Genomic DNA, 18,206 nt, shown 5'->3' with positions numbered 1-18,206 from the left:
AGCCCTCAGCTCTTCAGATGCTGGGGAGATCGTGTGGGAAGCCGTGAGCTTACACTGCTGCACGTGCTCCAGCCAGGCCTGCCTTAAGCCCACCTCTAGACAAGGAAACGAGATGCTCAGAGTGTCAGCTGCAGACACCTCTGCTCCCTCAGCACAGCAGAGTTAAGACCTGAACACACGACCTAACTGCATTACGGTTGTCATGAGTCTGTAAAAAGAACAGGTCGAGTAGTGACCCAAACTTTTGCTTACAACTTCCAGAAAAAAAAATCCCTCCCAATTTTAGGGATTTTGAAATACGAACGCGTCTAAGGCAATATTTCTCAGGCATTAAAGTGCCGACTCATCAATCTTTGACACCGTGCCATCACGTGACCACATGAGACTAAGAAAAGGTGAACCTTAATCTCAGATCCAATTAAAAAGTCACAGACTTGAGAGTCTTGCAGAGGGCTCAGTGTTCCGAGTTTTAAAACAACTCCTAGGTGTGTCCAGAGGATGGACGGGTCTGAGCGAGCGAGGCGGAGGTGGCGGTGGTCTAGCCCAGCAGGCAGATCTGAGTTTGCAGAAGCACGGACCAGGCTGGCAGTGACCCTCACTTTAAGTGACAGTGATCATGTCTTCCCACTCAGACGCTGACCCGCTGGTCACAGGGGCTCCAGGAGCACCCATGGACTTGCAGTGTCATGATGCAAACCGAGACTATGTCATCGTCACGTGGAAGCCACCCAACACCACCACCGAAAGCCCTGTCCTCGGCTACTTCATTGACCGGTGAGTGGGCTCGGCTTTCTTCCTGTGACGGAAGCTCCTGAAATTAACGTCAGCACAGACAGCAAATTCGGGTACCTTTACAGAGGCAAGCCTCTGTTGCTCTTCCTGACTGGCTCAGGAACCTCACTCCTTGGGTATCGAACGCTCTTGACTAAGTGGTTGGGAAATATCGCCTCCTGGTCTGAGCCCAGGGTAAGCCCGAGGCTACTTTGTGTTGATATTGGAGCCTTGTTGGCCAGTGGCCCCCAGTAACAAATCCGGGCATGCTCCACCCCGGCAGTCCATGTGCTGAGTGTCCCCCTGGGCCTACAGCAGAAGGGGCGCCCATGTGGCAGGCGATGCTCGGCCCCCACCCTGAGTGTCAGCGCGGCAGGAGCCACGCCAGGTCACAGTCCCCACAGCTCTGGTCTCTTGTTCTATTGAGTAAGAAGGTTTCTCTGCTTTCCAGGTTTAGCTCAAAGGATAAATACTGGATTTGTCTTTGTATTAATAACTTAAATTTAGGCCATCGTTAGATCCCCTGGGTTTAGCTCTTTGATTTTCCTTTATTGGGTTTAATCCTCAGAGCCTGGGAGGAGTACTGAGCTGGCCCAGTGCGTTTGTTAGATGTGGAGTCCTTGGTCAGACATTTCAGCCATGGGAAGAGATGGCTATTACACAGAAGGGGCAAACTCTTGGGTTACGAGGGGGGTTCTGGCAGAGATTTAAGATTTAAGATACTATGGATATGACAGTAAGTTGGTGGTTATTTCGGGAAAGAAATCAGTTGGTGTGACTTTTTGGCTTAGGCAGATGGGCTTCTCTTCTCCAGCCCAGGGGAGCCCCCCTGTTTAGCTAGGCATCTGCCATCCAGAGACCTGGGAGCAGGCAGCAGACCTGAAGAGTACCGTGTTCAGGGCTTCCCTGAATCAACAGGCCTGCCACCCCTGGGATGTCTGTGTGTCTACCCATGCCGTCACTTTCCTTCACGCACCTTTCAGTCAACAATCCACGCTCCTCTCCCACTGACACCTATCCAGAGCCACAGAAGGCACGTCCTTCCGCGGCCTCCACCATGGGCCTGCTGGTTGTGTGCTGAGTCAGTCTCCTGCAGACCCCAGGGCTGACCATGCAGGACTCTGGCTGGCACAGGCCAGGGTGCATGGATCGGAGAACCTTCTGTCTGACCTGGGTAGCGGGGAAGGGAGTCGGTTTCTCCTGACATGAATGCACCCTCAGGCTGACGTTCTCATGGGCATTTAACACGAAGCTTTTATACTTAGATTTCTTGACCACTGAGAAATGGGGGCTAACCTTTCCTGCATTCCAGGCTCTGGTCAGAACTTATTTCCAGGTATTTCTGGACAGAGATATCTTAATGTTATTCAGTGTACTGCAAGTCAGCGTCCTAGGAGAATCTGTCCCCTGGCTCAGCTGGAGAAGGTGCATGTGGGGGCACTGAGGGAAAGGGGCTGCTTTGGCACACAAATTGGGAAAAGAACTATGGAGGTTAGAGCTGCAATAACTGCTTGCGGCTATTGTATGCAAATGTGTTTGAAGGCAGGATGATCTGAAGCTGTAAAGTGTGAAGACTCAGTAACTTTTCTATCTTCTGTCTATCTGGATATGATACCTATCTGCTGTAGGAGGTATTTATAAAGACGTAGAGAAAGATACTGCATTTCCTGAGTAGCGCTGTCTTCCAGTTTGTTATTCTTCTGTTTGTGGAAATCTGTATTTTCACGGCATGGATTTTGCCCTGTGGGACTCTCCAGGAACAACTGAAATGTGAGGATTCGCCTGTGAATATTTGGTAGTTGTCTGTGAGTGTTGTTTTCTACTTTCCCCCTGTTTTTATTTGAAGATGTGAAGTGGGAACTAACAACTGGGTTCAGTGCAATGACGCCCCAGTGAAGATCTGCAAGTACCCCGTGACGGGACTTTTCGAAGGACGGTCTTACGTGTTCCGCGTGAGGGCCGTCAACAGCGCAGGCGTCAGCAGACCTTCCCGGGTCTCCGACGCTGTGGCTGCTCTTGACCCTGCTGACCTCAGAAGGTTACAAGGTAGGCTGGGGACATTTAAGTTAAAGGACGACTGGGTGATTTGTCCTTTCCCTTGGACCCTCCATGTGTGAGCCTCGGGAATGCTGCTAAGAGCCGAGCGTTCCGGGATGTACTCCGGTCCCCATGTCTCTGTCAGGGTCCTGCAGAATGTGGGCAGCCAGGCTGACATCTACACTTTCCAACCAGTGCTTCCTGTCATGGAGCTCTGCCCTGGAATCCCTTCTCAGTCCACAGATGACATATCACAGCACATAATGGGGCGCAGGGCCTTGAAGCCAAACTGCCCTGTATCTGAGTCTTCGCTTCATGGGATACAGTTTCCTCTCCTTAACGGCCTTGGACCCTTAATTGTGGCTTTAATCAAGCCAGGGTACTTTCCTTACCTGCCAGGTTCTTTGGGTCCACTGTGAGGAGCTGAGAGGTGCTAAAATGGCCAGGAACCTTCCAGAACACCGTCTCCGCCTGTTCCCGGGGACTGGCTGTGTTGCAGGCAGATGCAGAGTGGCTCAAACCTTGCTCTGCATCAGGGCTGCCAACTCTTTTAGGCACCCTTGGGTGCCAGCTCAGCATCACCGTTTCTCTCTGCAGCAATTCACCTGGAGGGAGAGAAAGAGATCGTGATCTACAAGGACGACCTTGAAGGTGAGCAACTCCGGGGCACTTGGTTTCGCTGTGCCTGCCCCGTGGTTTAGGATGCTGCTTAGAGACATGGAGGTCAAGACGTTCGCACGATGGGCACAGTCTTTCCAAGTGGGAAGGAAACTGCAGGTTGAGTCTCCAGGCTTAAGAACCACAGATGTTAAAACAGGCAAGTGAGGCAGTTTGAGGAGCAAGAGGTGAGGGCTGCGGTGGCCTGTTCAGCTGGGCTCTCAGAGCATGCTTCTGGGGACCACGAAGGGAGAGCAAACTAAGCCTGAGATTCGATGGCACTGGCCTGGGTCAGTCTTAGAACTGGGTCCTGTCTTAGAACTCTGTTAATAGAAGTTTCTTATTTACCTTTTTTTAAAGCAAAAATTTCACTCCTAACATTTAAACTCAAATGGACTGCGTCTTTTCCGTGGAATGATGTTCGGTTGGAAAGTTCCTGTCTCTCCTTATATTTCTTTCTTTATTTATTTTTATTATTTTTTTTAAATTTATTGTTGGTCGTTCAAAACATTACAAAGTTCTTAATATATCATATTTCACAATTTGATTCAAGTGGGTTATGAACTCCCATTTTTACCCGGTATACAGATTGCTGTGTCACATCAGTTACACTTCCATTGATTTACATATTGCCATTCTAGTGACTGATGTATTCTGCTGTCTATCCTATTCTCTACTATCCCCCTTCCCCTCCCCTCCCCTCCCCTCCCCTTTTCTCTCTCTACCCCCTCTACTGTAAATCATTTCTTCACTTGTATTATTTTTCTCTTACCCCTCCTTTCCTCTTATATGTAATTGTGTATGACCCTGAGGCTTCTCCTTATGTTTAATATTGTGAACACTTCTCATCGATACCCTCTCAGAGGCAGCTAGAAAGAGTAGCTAAAGAGGTTCCAGTGTTAGTAATCACACCACAGAGCGCAGGAGGTGAGGTTCCGGATCAACCTGGAGCCACTGGCCCAGAGAGGTACTTCTTATCTCTTCTTCATCAACTCCCACAGGGCAATGTTGGAAGAGCTTCTTCCCTGAGACAGCCGCACATCTGGGTTTTGCTGATTTGCTTCCGTGTTTGACGTGTGCAGCCTCCCCAGTGTGCCTGCTTTGTTTCTTATGCCCTGGAAAGATTCCTTTCTAGGGCCCAGGGTGAAGGTGTGTCTCGGCTGCCCACAAGGGAAGTCAGGTGCTGAGGAATGCCCTCGAGGCTGTGCACAGGTGCCGAGGCAGCACCCGAGCCCTGGGACACCTCCACTCCAGGACCTTAGACACCAGCAGGGGTGCTCCATAAATAGGAACAGAAGGCAGTGTCCTGTGCAGGCTGACTCCCGACTCCCAGTCTCCTTCCCCCAGCCAGCACCGCGCCCAGTGCACAGTCACGCTCTACCTTGCTTTGGTGGTTAGAATACAGAGGCTTGCGCGATGGAGAAACGACTCCGGGCTACACTGGAGAGATTTCCTGGCCGCAGGCCAGCCCTGAAGGATGAGGGGTTCTGGGGTGCCCAAGGAAGGGCAGTTCTACCTCAGGGGAGATGGGGTCAGGGGAGAGATGCAGTCTGCCCTCCAGGGCGGACACCTAGGAATTCAGACAACACAGCACAGGGGGAAGGTGTGACTGGCTTCATACACGTCACTAACACGATGAGATCCTCTCTGCGTAAAGGTCCTTGTGATGAGCAGTGGAGACAGGAAGTGACACAGACTGACGAGTCTTTTGGGGGCAGGGACCTTTCTAGCTATGCCTCTTGGTGGAACAACTCTTATCTGTGGACGCTAAGTGCTGGTGTGCAAGGCGGGGCCAGCCCTCAGAGGCCCGTGTGCCTGGAGCAAAGCTTCAAGGACAGCTTCTCCTGTGCAGTGGGTGGGCAGCTCCTGGGCTGCCCTCCTCCTCTGCGAACTCGTGGGTGGGGTAGTGCTTTGTCCATGCCCTGGGGACATTTCCAAGGCTCTGTTTACACAGCTGGCCATGGAGGCAGAGGCCAGGACCCTTAGATGAGGGCTGACCTCCTGGGACATTGACACTGGCCACAGTTCAGCCTCACAGGGAAGGGGCTTTGCCAGCCCAGGACAGGGAACAGGCGGCTGCCGTGGTCTGAAGCCAGCCAGGTGGAAGGCTCTGGCTTGGCCATAGGAGCTGGACCACTTGTCTGCTCCCTGTGGTCACCTAAACAAGGGTACCTCCCCTAACTAAAAGGTCCTCAGCGAGGAAGCTCTACAGTGTTTCTAAGCAACTCACCTGGGTCCGAGCATTTGCTGCCTGGGAGCTCCTTTTCTACTCTTGTCTTTCCTTCACATAAGCTGATTTTAAAACATGGCTGTAGCCATTCCCTTTAGTGAGGTCCCTCTGTTCGCGGAGAACGGCTGCCTGGCTGCTGTGGGCTGCTCCCTGATCATTTTGGTCTCAGTTGGTCGGTATCCCCTTCAGGCCCGAGGTGAGAATGAACGCTCCTTCCTTGATATCGTCCACCTTGTCCAGTATGTCTGCAACTACCCTTTGGGAAGGCCAGGGCTGGCTCCTGCAGAAGGAAGTCAGATTGTCTATGTTCTACTAATGGGCTTCCCAGCGTCAAGTGAACTGCCCTGGACTCGGCTGTGTGAAGCTCAAGTGCCTGGCAGCAGTTCACTCTGGGTTCTGCCATGGGCCTTCCTGGCTGGGCGTCCTCTTGAATTCTGGGTTCTACAGATTCCAGTTCAACCTCAGGTTTCTGTAGCTGAGAAATGTCTCCTGGGTGGTCATGGTGTGCTCAGGTTGATGGAACAAAACTTGGGATTTGGACTCCGAAGACCCAGGCTTGGAGTTCAGTTCAGCTATGATGGTTGTGGGCTCTGGAAAGATCCGGGCTCCATTTTTGCATTCTGACGTGGAACACGCTGACTCCTGTCTGAAATCCACTGTAATCTTGCTCCATGTCTAAGATGATGGCTGTGGAGGCTTTTCTAAGCAGCACCCGGATGAAACCTCTACGCATACACACACATATAAAGTATGCAGTGCGTATACACACACGTGTAGTAATGCACACATAGTGGTAGATATGTATGTGTGTAAATAAGTGTTTAAATATGTATGTGTATACATTTTTTTTTTTTTTTAGTTTGCAAAACCACTTTCTCCTGAAAGCACAATCCCAGCGTGTGGGAGGAGCTAAGCAATCTATATCTTCTCCCAGTGTCTCCTGTACTGCCCTGGTGCCAGGACCGGGCTCCAGGGAGGCCTTCTGATAGGAAGCAGAGGCCAAGGGCAGCGTTGCTGACTAGCTGCTGGGAGGCATGTGCTTTTGCCTCCTGGGTGACTCAGGAGTCTCACCCCGCGGGGGCCTCCTCTCACCAGGACCTGGTTCTTTTTCCTTGCCTTGGAGTCAGACAAGGCATTTCTCATTCCACTTTCTCTGGCTGTGCCTCTGCCTCTGCCCCCACACCTGCTGGTCAGCTTTGTCTTCCCCTCTCTTCTTGGGAGCTACTAAAATTTCCAAGATTCATCTTTGGGAGCTCAGCGTGGGGTTCCCGTGTCTCCCCCCTAGCTGGGATCTCTGAGTGTGGACATGTGTGGGCTTAGGGAGGCCAGCCAGGGTCCCCCACTCCACTCCTCTGCCTCTGCTGCTGCACTCTCCTGGGACACGCTGACTCCTATTTGTAATTCAACCCACTCACCAGAATGATCCTAGATCGGACCTGCACTCGTCTAAAGGGCACTGTGCTCATGAAATGAAACCCAATCTTGTTTTGTGCTGTTTCCATGTGGCTGTTCAATTCCTCGCCTGCAGCCGGGTCCCAGGGGAGCAATTGGATATTGTGAAGGGCACAGAGAGGTCCTGGGGACAGTTCAACCATTCTAATTATGTGCTAATCTAACTGGAAGCTCACAAGATTTTATTTCACAATTAAAGGGGCCACAAGTCTGGAAAGCCTCCGCCCTTCAAGAATCTCTTATAAATTCCAGTATAGATCTCTAACACCTCACCTCGTTTTTAAAAAATGAGATCAGAAGGGAGGCGTGCCGGATGTCTCTGGCTGCAGATACTCTGTCCTGGTCATCTGCTTGTTAATGTCCCTGTAGAAGCTCAAGCACACAGGCGTGGCTCAGGGTCCTTGCGAATGTGCACAGACCCCGTGGGTGAGGGGAGAAGCAGGTGTGTCAGGAGCTGACTTGTGAGTCGAGTGCTTGGAGGGCACAGGGGAGGAAAGCATCGGGGAGGGTTGTTAGCTCCAGCACGGTGTCCACAGCTGCCCGGGGCAGATGCAGGTGGCGGTCTTCCTGCACACGTTCCAGTGGGGTGGGGGAGCTGGTGCTGGGGAAACACTGATTCCTTTCTCGCAAATCCTTTCCCCTTCCAGCTTTCGGATGATACTCTTGTAAATCAGAGAGAAAAGTAGCTGGACTATCTCTAAGGTGCCTCATGCTCCGGCTCTGAAACTGTAGCCCTGGGTTGTTGGCCTTCCCGATGGCTCTGTGACAGCAGCAGGGCCCAGGCTGCACCACCGGGCTGTGCCCAGGAAGCCTGGGGTTGGTGTTCACAAGGTTCATGCAGTTCCTTTCTCCTGCAGGTGACGTTCAGATCCCAGGCCCTCCCTCCAATGTGCACGCCTCCGAGATCAGCAGAACTTACGTGGTCCTCAGCTGGGACCCGCCCACTCCCCGGGGCAAGGAGCCCTTAATGTATTTCATTGAGAAGGTAATCTCTTCAGACCCCGGCCAGCAGACCTCATGCTGTCCCTTTGCTGTGCTTGACAGAAGGGCTGGGTCCCACTGGTCTCCACAGATACTCACAGGGATAATGGGGGGCAGAGTTGTGACTGTGCGGAGTGTCTTGGAGTGGGACCTGGCTCCAGGGGAAGGGGTCCTGCCTGGGCTTTGCCACCCAGTGCAAGCAGAGCTGCGGCTCTCCTCTCTGGTTTCCGTGCCCAGCTGAGCCCGAGGGATCTGCAGACTTCCTCCAGCCCCCAGTGCTGCAGGTCCTGAGAAATGCAGATGGCCCTGCTCAGGCCTGTGCACCAGCCTGTGCCCACTGGGTGGTGGTCTTAGAGGGAACCACCTGGTGGAGCAGGCTTAGGCTAAGGATCAGGCCAGTGACTGAGGCTTTGATTACGGGGACACACTTAGAGAAGGCAGAGTGCACTGCAGCCCAGGATGCCCACATGCGGGGGCCGCGGTACACAGGCACAGGTGCCCTGGATGCAGTAGGCCTTCTCAATCAGCCTCTTCTGTTGCATTGGCAACTCAGGCTGCGGCACTTGACTGATCTGGAGACCCACTGTTGGGTTGTGGGCTATGGTTGAACAACACTGTCAAGTCCTACAAACCCTGCAGCTAAGGTTTTGTGATTTGCTCAACGTAGAGCTCAGTGCATGGTGTGCACAAGCAATGTGGGCGTAACTCTCAGTGTGAGCATGTGGCACACCACACAGCTCCGTGAGGAGGTGGATGGAGAGGAGCGAAGTATCAGACTGTGCCTGGCGACACCCGGCCCCCACTGGCCAGCAGGCCAGCCGCCTGGGCAGTGCTACTTACTCTGCATGAGCAGGTGCTGTTGGCACCACAGAAGCACACAGGGCACCCACTCGTGGCCTATCCCTGGTGGAGGCACCTCCTCCCCACACGGCCCTGCTCTCCTTCTGCCCGTGCAGTACCAAGAACCTGCGGACACGTTTTAGGAGGAGGGTCCACCTTTGGGCCAGGGAGTCGGGGCCTTGGTTCTTACTGGCAGAGGCAAGGACGTGCAGACTAGGAGTGATGGGTGGGAGCTCCCAGGCCCCTGCCTCCCCGCGTTCACCTCCTCCGACAGGAGAGGTGCCTCCCTCCACCATCCGGCGAGAGCCACGGGGCAGTCCTCAGGGCCTCAGGGGGCCTCCCTCAAGCAGCTGGCTCCACAAAACCTTCCTGAAAGCTGTGGCAGTGCACACCTGTAATCCCAGGGACTTGAAGGCTGAGGCAGGCAGATTGCAGGTTCAAGGCCACCTGTGCGATTTAGGGAGACCCTGACTCAAAATAAAAAAGGACTGGAGATGAGTAAGTGGTAGAGCACGCCCGGGTTCCATCCCCAGGACGGCAAGATTTCAAAAAATGACTTTTACTTCTGCCAAACCGAGAGGCGATTTCCCCTTTTCAGGTGAATGTCACTCCCAGGGCGGTGGCTGCTCCCGAAACACCTGCTCTTCCTACAGGCTTCAGCAGGCCCACATGCACCCCATCCCGGGCACCCTACCTTCAGAAGGCAGTTTCCCGCTGGAGGGAAAAATCGCAGGACATTTAATAGAGATTTGGAAGCCGTGACCAAGGAGACACATTACCTATGCAGTACAGAAATGTGGAGACTCGGGAGCCCTGGTGACGTTCCCTCACCATGGTTCCAAGAGGTGAAACAGTGGTATCACCCGAGGGTCGTGTTGGCAGCCTGCCTCACGGCCTTTTATGTGTGGCACGTCACACACAGGCCTCTGGTGCTATACAAGATGGCAGGACCCTGTCATCGGTTAGAGACCTTCACACCACCATGCAGGTGGCCACAGGCTCTTCGTACACACACACCTGGCTGCGCTCACAGCTCGGGTCTCAGGCCCATCACACCAGCACCCTCTAGGCAGCTGCATCAGGGTAAGAACCTTAACTGCAGTGTGAGCCACCAAGCGACAGTGGGGTTCCGTGAATATTCTCCTAACGTACCTTTAATTATATACAGGCCCTTCCGTTTTATGGGAATTGCAACCTGCGTATTGATTCCTTTATGCTCCTAAAATTCCTTCACTTTAACAGAATAATGTTTATTAATAAAATTTCCAACCTGGGCAATTTCTTACCCACTTCTCCAAATTGGCACCCCTTTCATATAATTAGCAAACGAGTCCTGTTGTCCCCTGTGTGGGACAGAGGCTCCCAATGTCCTCTGTGCAGGACGGGCACCTCTTGTGGTCCTCTGTGCGGGATGCCATGCTGTGGCAGCTGGATGCTGTCTTCCTTTGCCCTCCCGGGGTCTCTGGTTTAATTCTGCCCTTCCCTCTGCAGTCTGTGGTTGGGAGTGGCAGCTGGCAGCGTGTCAATGCCCAGACGGCCGTGAGGTCCCCTCGGTACGCGGTCTTTGACCTTGCAGAGGGAAAGTCGTATGTGTTCCGCGTTCTGTCAGCCAACAAGCATGGCCTGAGCGATCCATCGGAAATAACGCCCCCCATCCAAGCACAGGATGCCATTGGTAAGTGGTCATGGTGAGCAGCCAGGCTAGGGGACAGGCCAGCAGCAAGGTGACCTTGGAGACCAGTGGAAGAAGTCCCTAGTGTCGTGTGCACCACAGGGCGGGCACATTTTACCAGTAGGGCAGGGACTGAACCCAGTGGCACTGAACCACTGAGCTGCATCCTCAACTCAACTCACCAGGTTCTGGTCAGTTCTCAACAGTCCTCCAAAGTTCTGTCTTGTCTCCATGAAATCAGCAAAGGGGCCGACAGTGGGTTCAGGCCAGGGTCCAGCCCTCAGCATGGTTCAGCCTCTTGACCGTGTGGCTTGGAAGACCCTCTTGGAAGCTTTCAAATGTGAACCTTGGGACGTTTGACTCGAAGACCACGCTGAAGCCCAGCAGCTAGCAGGAGGCCTCCCTACCCCTGGGCCTCCCACGAGAGCTGGCTTAGGATTCCCACTCTGGCCCAGGTGTCTCCTCCCCGCTTCAAGCCATATTTTGTGGGAAGGCAGATACTAAATGAACAAGGCGGGGAGGCTGTGTGGGGAGTGGGGTCGCAGCTGCCCCAGGTCTTGGATGCCCTGGTTCAGTTACTCAGGCTTCTAGGGCTCAAGTCCAGACCCACAGGCTTGACACTCCTGCCACCTTGCAGAAGCAGCCCAGCCTGTTTGGCTTATTGGCACACACAGAAAGTGACAGTAAGTGGCAACACGGGGGCGTGTGGCTGAGGTGGTGAGCTAACTGGTTCTAGGGATGTTGGTGACACCAAGGGCTGAAATGCTAGTGGCCGTGGCCCACGGGGGCCTGGCAGGGGGGAGAAGGTCAGAGGGTCAGACTGATTTGATTCTGGCTGCCTTTCCTCCAGGCACCCGATTTGCTTAGACGGTGTGACTTGCGTTTGGAAAGCAGCCTTGCCCAGCCAGGCGAATCTGTCCTTCCCGTGATCTATCTGTGGACTTGTGATGACAGTTCCTTTTGGGGGATCATGTGGGGTGTGGGGAGAGCACCCTGCAGCCCCATCTCCCTGGCTCCTTGTCCACGTTCCACCTGCAGCTCCCACCAGCTCCCCATTCCCTGGGGAAAAGCCCAGCTCTCTGCGGCAACACCTGTGTGCTGACCCTCTGTCCCCCTGCAGTGGCCCCTTCAACTCCTGTGTGCTGACCCTCTGTCCCCCTGCAGTGGCCCCTTCAACTCCTGTGTGCTGACCCTCTGTCCACCTGCAGTGGCCCCTTCAACTCCTGTGTCCTGACCCTCTGTCCTCTGCAGTGGTCCCTTCAACTCCTGTGTCCTGACCCTCTGTCCCCCAGCAGTGGCCCTTCAACTCCTGTGTGCTGACCCTCTGTCCCCCTGCAGTGGCCCTTCAACTCCTGTGTGCTGACCCTCTGTCCCCTGCAGTGGCCCTTCAACTCCTGTGTCCTGACCCTCTGTCCTCTGCAGTGGTCCCTTCAACTCCTGTGTGCTGACCCTCTGTCCCCTGCAGTGGCCCCTTCAACTCCTGTGTCCTGACCCTCTGTCCCCCTGCAGTGACCCTTCAACTCCTGTGTCCTGACCCTCTGTCCCCCTGCAGTGGCCCTTCAACTCCTGTGTGCTGACCCTCTGTCCCCTGCAGTGGTCCCTTCAACTCCTGTGTGCTGACCCTCTGTCCCCTGCAGTGGTCCCTTCAACTCCTGTGTCCTGACCCTCTGTCCCCTGCAGTGGCCCCTTCAACTCCTGTGTGCTGACCCTCTGTCCCCTGCAGTGGTCCCTTCAACTCCTGTGTGCTGACCCTCTGTCCCCTGCAGTGGTCCCTTCAACTCCTGTGTCCTGACCCTCTGTCCCCCTGCAGTGGCCCTTCAACTCCTGTGTCCTGACCCTCTGTCCCCTGCAGTGGTCCCTTCAACTCCTGTGTGCTGACCCTCTGTCCCCTGCAGTGGTCCCTTCAACTCCTGTGTCCTGACCCTCTGTCCCCCTGCAGTGGCCCTTCAACTCCTGTGTGCTGACCCTCTGTCCCCTGCAGTGGTCCCTTCAACTCCTGTGTGCTGACCCTCTGTCCCCTGCAGTGGTCCCTTCAACTCCTGTGTGCTGACCCTCTGTCCCCTGCAGTGGTCCCTTCAACTCCTGTGTCCTGACCCTCTGTCCCCTGCAGTGGCCCCTTCAACTCCTGTGTCCTGACCCTCTGTTCCCCTGCAGTGGCCCCTTCAACTCCTGTGTCCTGACCCTCTGTCCCCTGCAGTGGCCCCTTCAACTCCTGTGTCCTGACCCTCTGTCCCCCTGCAGTGGCCCCTTCAACTCCTGTGTCCTGACCCTCTGTCCCCCTGCAGTGGCCCCTTCAACTCCTGTGTCCTGACCCTCTGTCCCCCTGCAGTGGCCCCTTCAACTCCTGTGTCCTGACCCTCTGTCCCCCTGCAGTGGCCCCTTCAACTCCTGTGTCCTGACCCTCTGTCCCCTGCAGTGGCCCCTTCAACTCCTGTGTCCTGACCCTCTGTCCCCCTGCAGTGGCCCCTTCAACTCCTGTGTCCTGACCCTCTGTCCCCCTGCAGTGGCCCCTTCAACTCCTGTGTCCTGACCCTCTGTCCCCTGCAGTGTCCCCTTCAACTCCTGTGTCCTGACCCTCTGTCCCCTGCAGTGGCCCCTTCAACTCCTGTGTCCTGACCCTCTGTCCCCCTGCAGTGGCCCCTTCAACTCCTGTGTCCTGACCCTCTGTCCCTGCAGTGGCCCCTTCAACTCCTGTGTCCTGACCCTCTGTCCCCTGCAGTGATCCCCTTCAACTCCTGTGTGCTGACCCTCTGTCCCCTGCAGTGTCCCCTTCAACTCCTGTGTCCTGACCCTCTGTCCCCTGCAGTGGTCCCTTCAACTCCTGTGTGCTGACCCTCTGTCCCCTGCAGTGGCCCCTTCAACTCCTGTGTCCTGACCCTCTGTCCCTGCAGTGGCCCCTTCAACTCCTGTGTCCTGACCCTCTGTCCCCCTGCAGTGGCCCCTTCAACTCCTGTGTCCTGACCCTCTGTCCCCTGCAGTGGCCCCTTCAACTCCTGTGTCCTGACCCTCTGTCCCCTGCAGTGGCCCCTTCAACTCCTGTGTCCTGACCCTCTGTCCCTGCAGTGGCCCCTTCAACTCCTGTGTCCTGACCCTCTGTCCCCCTGCAGTGGCCCCTTCAACTCCTGTGTCCTGACCCTCTGTCCCCTGCAGTGGCCCCTTCAACTCCTGTGTCCTGACCCTCTGTCCCCTGCAGTGGCCCCTTCAACTCCTGTGTCCTGACCCTCTGTCCCCCTGCAGTGGCCCCTTCAACTCCTGTGTCCTGACCCTCTGTCCCCTGCAGTGGCCCCTTCAACTCCTGTGTCCTGACCCTCTGTCCCCTGCAGTGGCCCCTTCAACTCCTGTGTCCTGACCCTCTGTCCTCTGCAGTGGCCCCTTCAACTCCTGTGTCCTGACCCTCTGTCCCCTGCAGTGGCCCCTTCAACTCCTGTGTCCTGACCCTCTGTCCCCCTGCAGTGGCCCCTTCAACTCCTGTGTCCTGACCCTCTGTCCCCCTGCAGTGGCCCCTTCAACTCCTGTGTCCTGACCCTCTGTCCCCTGCAGTGGCCCCTTCAACTCCTGTGTCCTGACCCTCTGTTCCCCTGCAGTGGCCCCTTCAACTCCTGTGTCCTGACCCTCTGTCCCCCTGCAGTGTCCCCTTCAACTCCTGTGTCCTGACCCTCTGTCCCCTGCAGTGGCCCCTTCAACTCCTGTGTCCTGACCCTCTGTCCCCTGCAGTGGCCCCTTCAACTCCTGTGTGCTGACCCTCTGTTCCCTGCAGTGTCCCCTTCAACTCCTGTGTGCTGACCCTCTGTCCCCCTGCAGTGGCCCCTTCAACTCCTGTGTCCTGACCCTCTGTCCCCTGCAGTGGCCCCTTCAACTCCTGTGTGCTGACCCTCTGTTCCCTGTAGTGGCCCCTTCAACTCCTGTGTCCTGACCCTCTGTCCCCTGCAGTGGCCCCTTCAACTCCTGTGTGCTGACCCTCTGTCCCCTGCAGTGGCCCCTTCAACTCCTGTGTCCTGACCCTCTGTCCCCTGCAGTGGCCCCTTCAACTCCTGTGTGCTGACCCTCTGTCCCCTGCAGTGGCCCCTTCAACTCCTGTGTCCTGACCCTCTGTCCCTGCAGTGGCCCCTTCAACTCCTGTGTGCTGACCCTCTGTCCCCCTGCAGTGTCCCCTTCAACTCCTGTGTGCTGACCCTCTGTCCCCTGCAGTGGCCCCTTCAACTCCTGTGTCCTGACCCTCTGTTCCCCTGCAGTGTCCCCTTCAACTCCTGTGTGCTGACCCTCTGTCCCCCTGCAGTGGCCCCTTCAACTCCTGTGTCCTGACCCTCTGTCCCCTGCAGTGGCCCCTTCAACTCCTGTGTCCTGACCCTCTGTCCCCCTGCAGTGACCCTTCAACTCCTGTGTCCTGACCCTCTGTCCCCCTGCAGTGGCCCCTTCAACTCCTGTGTGCTGACCCTCTGTCCCCCTGCAGTGGCCCCTTCAACTCCTGTGTCCTGACCCTCTGTCCCCTGCAGTGGCCCCTTCAACTCCTGTGTGCTGACCCTCTGTCCCCCTGCAGTGGCCCCTTCAACTCCTGTGTCCTGACCCTCTGTCCCCTGCAGTGGCCCCTTCAACTCCTGTGTCCTGACCCTCTGTCCCCTGCAGTGGCCCCTTCAACTCCTGTGTCCTGACCCTCTGTCCCCTGCAGTGGCCCCTTCAACTCCTGTGTGCTGACCCTCTGTCCCCCTGCAGTGGCCCCTTCAACTCCTGTGTCCTGACCCTCTGTCCCCTGCAGTGGCCCCTTCAACTCCTGTGTCCTGACCCTCTGTCCCCTGCAGTGGCCCCTTCAACTCCTGTGTGCTGACCCTCTGTCCCCCTGCAGTGGCCCCTTCAACTCCTGTGTCCTGACCCTCTGTCCCCTGCAGTGGCCCCTTCAACTCCTGTGTCCTGACCCTCTGTCCCCTGCAGTGGCCCCTTCAACTCCTGTGTCCTGACCCTCTGTCCCCTGCAGTGGCCCCTTCAACTCCTGTGTGCTGACCCTCTGTCCCCCTGCAGTGGCCCCTTCATCTCCTGTGTGCTGACCCTCTGTCCCCCTGCAGTGGCCCCTTCAACTCCTATGTCCTGACCCTCTGTCCCCTGCAGTGGCCCCTTCAACTCCTGTGTCCTGACCCTCTGTCCCCTGCAGTGGCCCCTTCAACTCCTGTGTGCTGACCCTCTGTCCCCCTGCAGTGGCCCCTTCAACTCCTGTGTCCTGACCCTCTGTCCCCCTGCAGTGTCCCCTTCAACTCCTGTGTCCTGACCCTCTGTCCCCTGCAGTGGCCCCTTCAACTCCTGTGTCCTGACCCTCTGTCCCCTGCAGTGGCCCCTTCAACTCCTGTGTCCTGACCTTCTGTCCCCCTGCAGTGGCCCCTTCAACTCCTGTGTCCTGACCCTCTGTCCCCCTGCAGTGTCCCCTTCAACTCCTGTGTCCTGACCCTCTGTCCCCTGCAGTGGCCCCTTCAACTCCTGTGTCCTGACCCTCTGTCCCCTGCAGTGGCCCCTTCAACTCCTGTGTCCTGACCCTCTGTCCCCTGCAGTGGCCCCTTCAACTCCTGTGTCCTGACCCTCTGTCCCCTGCAGTGGCCCCTTCAACTCCTGTGTGCTGACCCTCTGTCCCCCTGCAGTGACCCCTTCAACTCCTGTGTCCTGACCCTCTGTCCCCCTGCAGTGTCCCCTTCAACTCCTGTGTCCTGACCCTCTGTCCCCCTGCAGTGTCCCCTTCAACTCCTGTGTCCTGACCCTCTGTCCCCCTGCAGTGTCCCCTTCAACTCCTGTGTCCTGACCCTCTGTCCCCCTGCAGTGTCCCCTTCAACTCCTGTGTCCTGACCCTCTGTCCCCTGCAGTGGCCCCTTCAACTCCTGTGTCCTGACCCTCTGTCCCCTGCAGTGGCCCCTTCAACTCCTGTGTCCTGACCCTCTGTCCCCCTGCAGTGTCCCCTTCAACTCCTGTGTCCTGACCCTCTGTCCCCCTGCAGTGGCCCCTTCAACTCCTGTGTCCTGACCCTCTGTCCCCTGCAGTGGCCCCTTCAACTCCTGTGTCCTGACCCTCTGTCCCCTGCAGTGGCCCCTTCAACTCCTGTGTCCTGACCCTCTGTCCCCCTGCAGTGGCCCCTTCAACTCCTGTGTCCTGACCCTCTGTCCCCCTGCAGTGGCCCCTTCAACTCCTGTGTCCTGACCCTCTGTCCCCTGCAGTGGCCCCTTCAACTCCTGTGTCCTGACCCTCTGTCCCCTGCAGTGGCCCCTTCAACTCCTGTGTCCTGACCCTCTGTCCCCTGCAGTGGCCCCTTCAACTCCTGTGTCCTGACCCTCTGTCCCCTGCAGTGGCCCCTTCAACTCCTGTGTCCTGACCCTCTGTCCCCTGCAGTGGCCCCTTCAACTCCTGTGTCCTGACCTTCTGTCCCCTGCAGTGGCCCCTTCAACTCCTGTGTCCTGACCCTCTGTCCCCTGCAGTGGCCCCTTCAACTCCTGTGTCCTGACCTTCTGTCCCCTGCAGTGGCCCCTTCAACTCCTGTGTCCTGACCCTCTGTCCCCTGCAGTGGCCCCTTCAACTCCTGTGTCCTGACCCTCTGTCCCCTGCAGTGGCCCCTTCAACTCCTGTGTCCTGACCCTCTGTCCCCCTGCAGTGGCCCCTTCAACTCCTGTGTCCTGACCCTCTGTCCCCCTGCAGTGGCCCCTTCAACTCCTGTGTCCTGACCCTCTGTCCCCTGCAGTGGCCCCTTCAACTCCTGTGTCCTGACCCTCTGTCCCCCTGCAGTGGCCCCTTCAACTCCTGTGTCCTGACCCTCTGTCCCCTGCAGTGTCCCCTTCAACTCCTGTGTCCTGACCCTCTGTCCCCCTGCAGTGGCCCCTTCAACTCCTGTGTCCTGACCCTCTGTCCCCCTGCAGTGGCCCCTTCAACTCCTGTGTCCTGACCCTCTGTCCCCTGCAGTGGCCCCTTCAACTCCTGTGTCCTGACCCTCTGTCCCCTGCAGTGGCCCCTTCAACTCCTGTGTGCTGACCCTCTGTCCCCCTGCAGTGGCCCCTTCAACTCCTGTGTCCTGACCCTCTGTCTCCCTGCAGTGACCCTTCAACTCCTGTGTCCTGACCCTCTGTCCCCCTGCAGTGGCCCCTTCAACTCCTGTGTCCTGACCCTCTGTCCCCCTGCAGTGGCCCCTTCAACTCCTGTGTCCTGACCCTCTGTCCCCCTGCAGTGGCCCCTTCAACTCCTGTGTCCTGACCCTCTGTCCCCCTGCAGTGGCCCCTTCAACTCCTGTGTCCTGACCCTCTGTCCCCTGCAGTGGCCCCTTCAACTCCTGTGTCCTGACCCTCTGTCCCCCTGCAGTGGCCCCTTCAACTCCTGTGTCTTGACCCTCTGTCCCCTGCAGTGTCCCCTTCAACTCCTGTGTCCTGACCCTCTGTCCCCCTGCAGTGGTCCCTTCAACTCCTGTGTGCTGACCCTCTGTCCCCCTGCAGTGGCCCCTTCAACTCCTGTGTCCTGACCCTCTGTCCCCCTGCAGTGGCCCCTTCAACTCCTGTGTCCTGACCCTCTGTCCCCCTGCAGTGGCCCCTTCAACTCCTGTGTGCTGACCCT

The 18,206-nt window shown here is 56.6% G+C and overlaps 1 protein-coding gene across 1 annotated transcript in view; it reads left to right on the top strand.

Annotated features, from left to right (window-relative positions):
• The window catches only part of MYOM2 (myomesin 2), a 74,050-nt gene that overhangs the window by 24,562 nt on the left and 31,282 nt on the right, over positions 1-18,206 (top strand). Inside the window, exons 11-15 of the mRNA XM_081268988.1 lie at positions 633-774; positions 2,618-2,817; positions 3,406-3,459; positions 8,005-8,132; positions 10,460-10,643. Of these exons, the coding sequence (XP_081125114.1) occupies positions 633-774; positions 2,618-2,817; positions 3,406-3,459; positions 8,005-8,132; positions 10,460-10,643 (708 nt within the window). The remainder of the gene's footprint in view (positions 1-632; positions 775-2,617; positions 2,818-3,405; positions 3,460-8,004; positions 8,133-10,459; positions 10,644-18,206) is intronic.

This window comes from Spermophilus citellus (assembly GCF_964194105.1).
Source record: "Spermophilus citellus genome assembly, chromosome: 16".
NCBI classification, from domain to species: Eukaryota; Metazoa; Chordata; class Mammalia; order Rodentia; family Sciuridae; genus Spermophilus; species Spermophilus citellus.
This window is presented reverse-complemented; position numbering and strand designations above follow the sequence as displayed.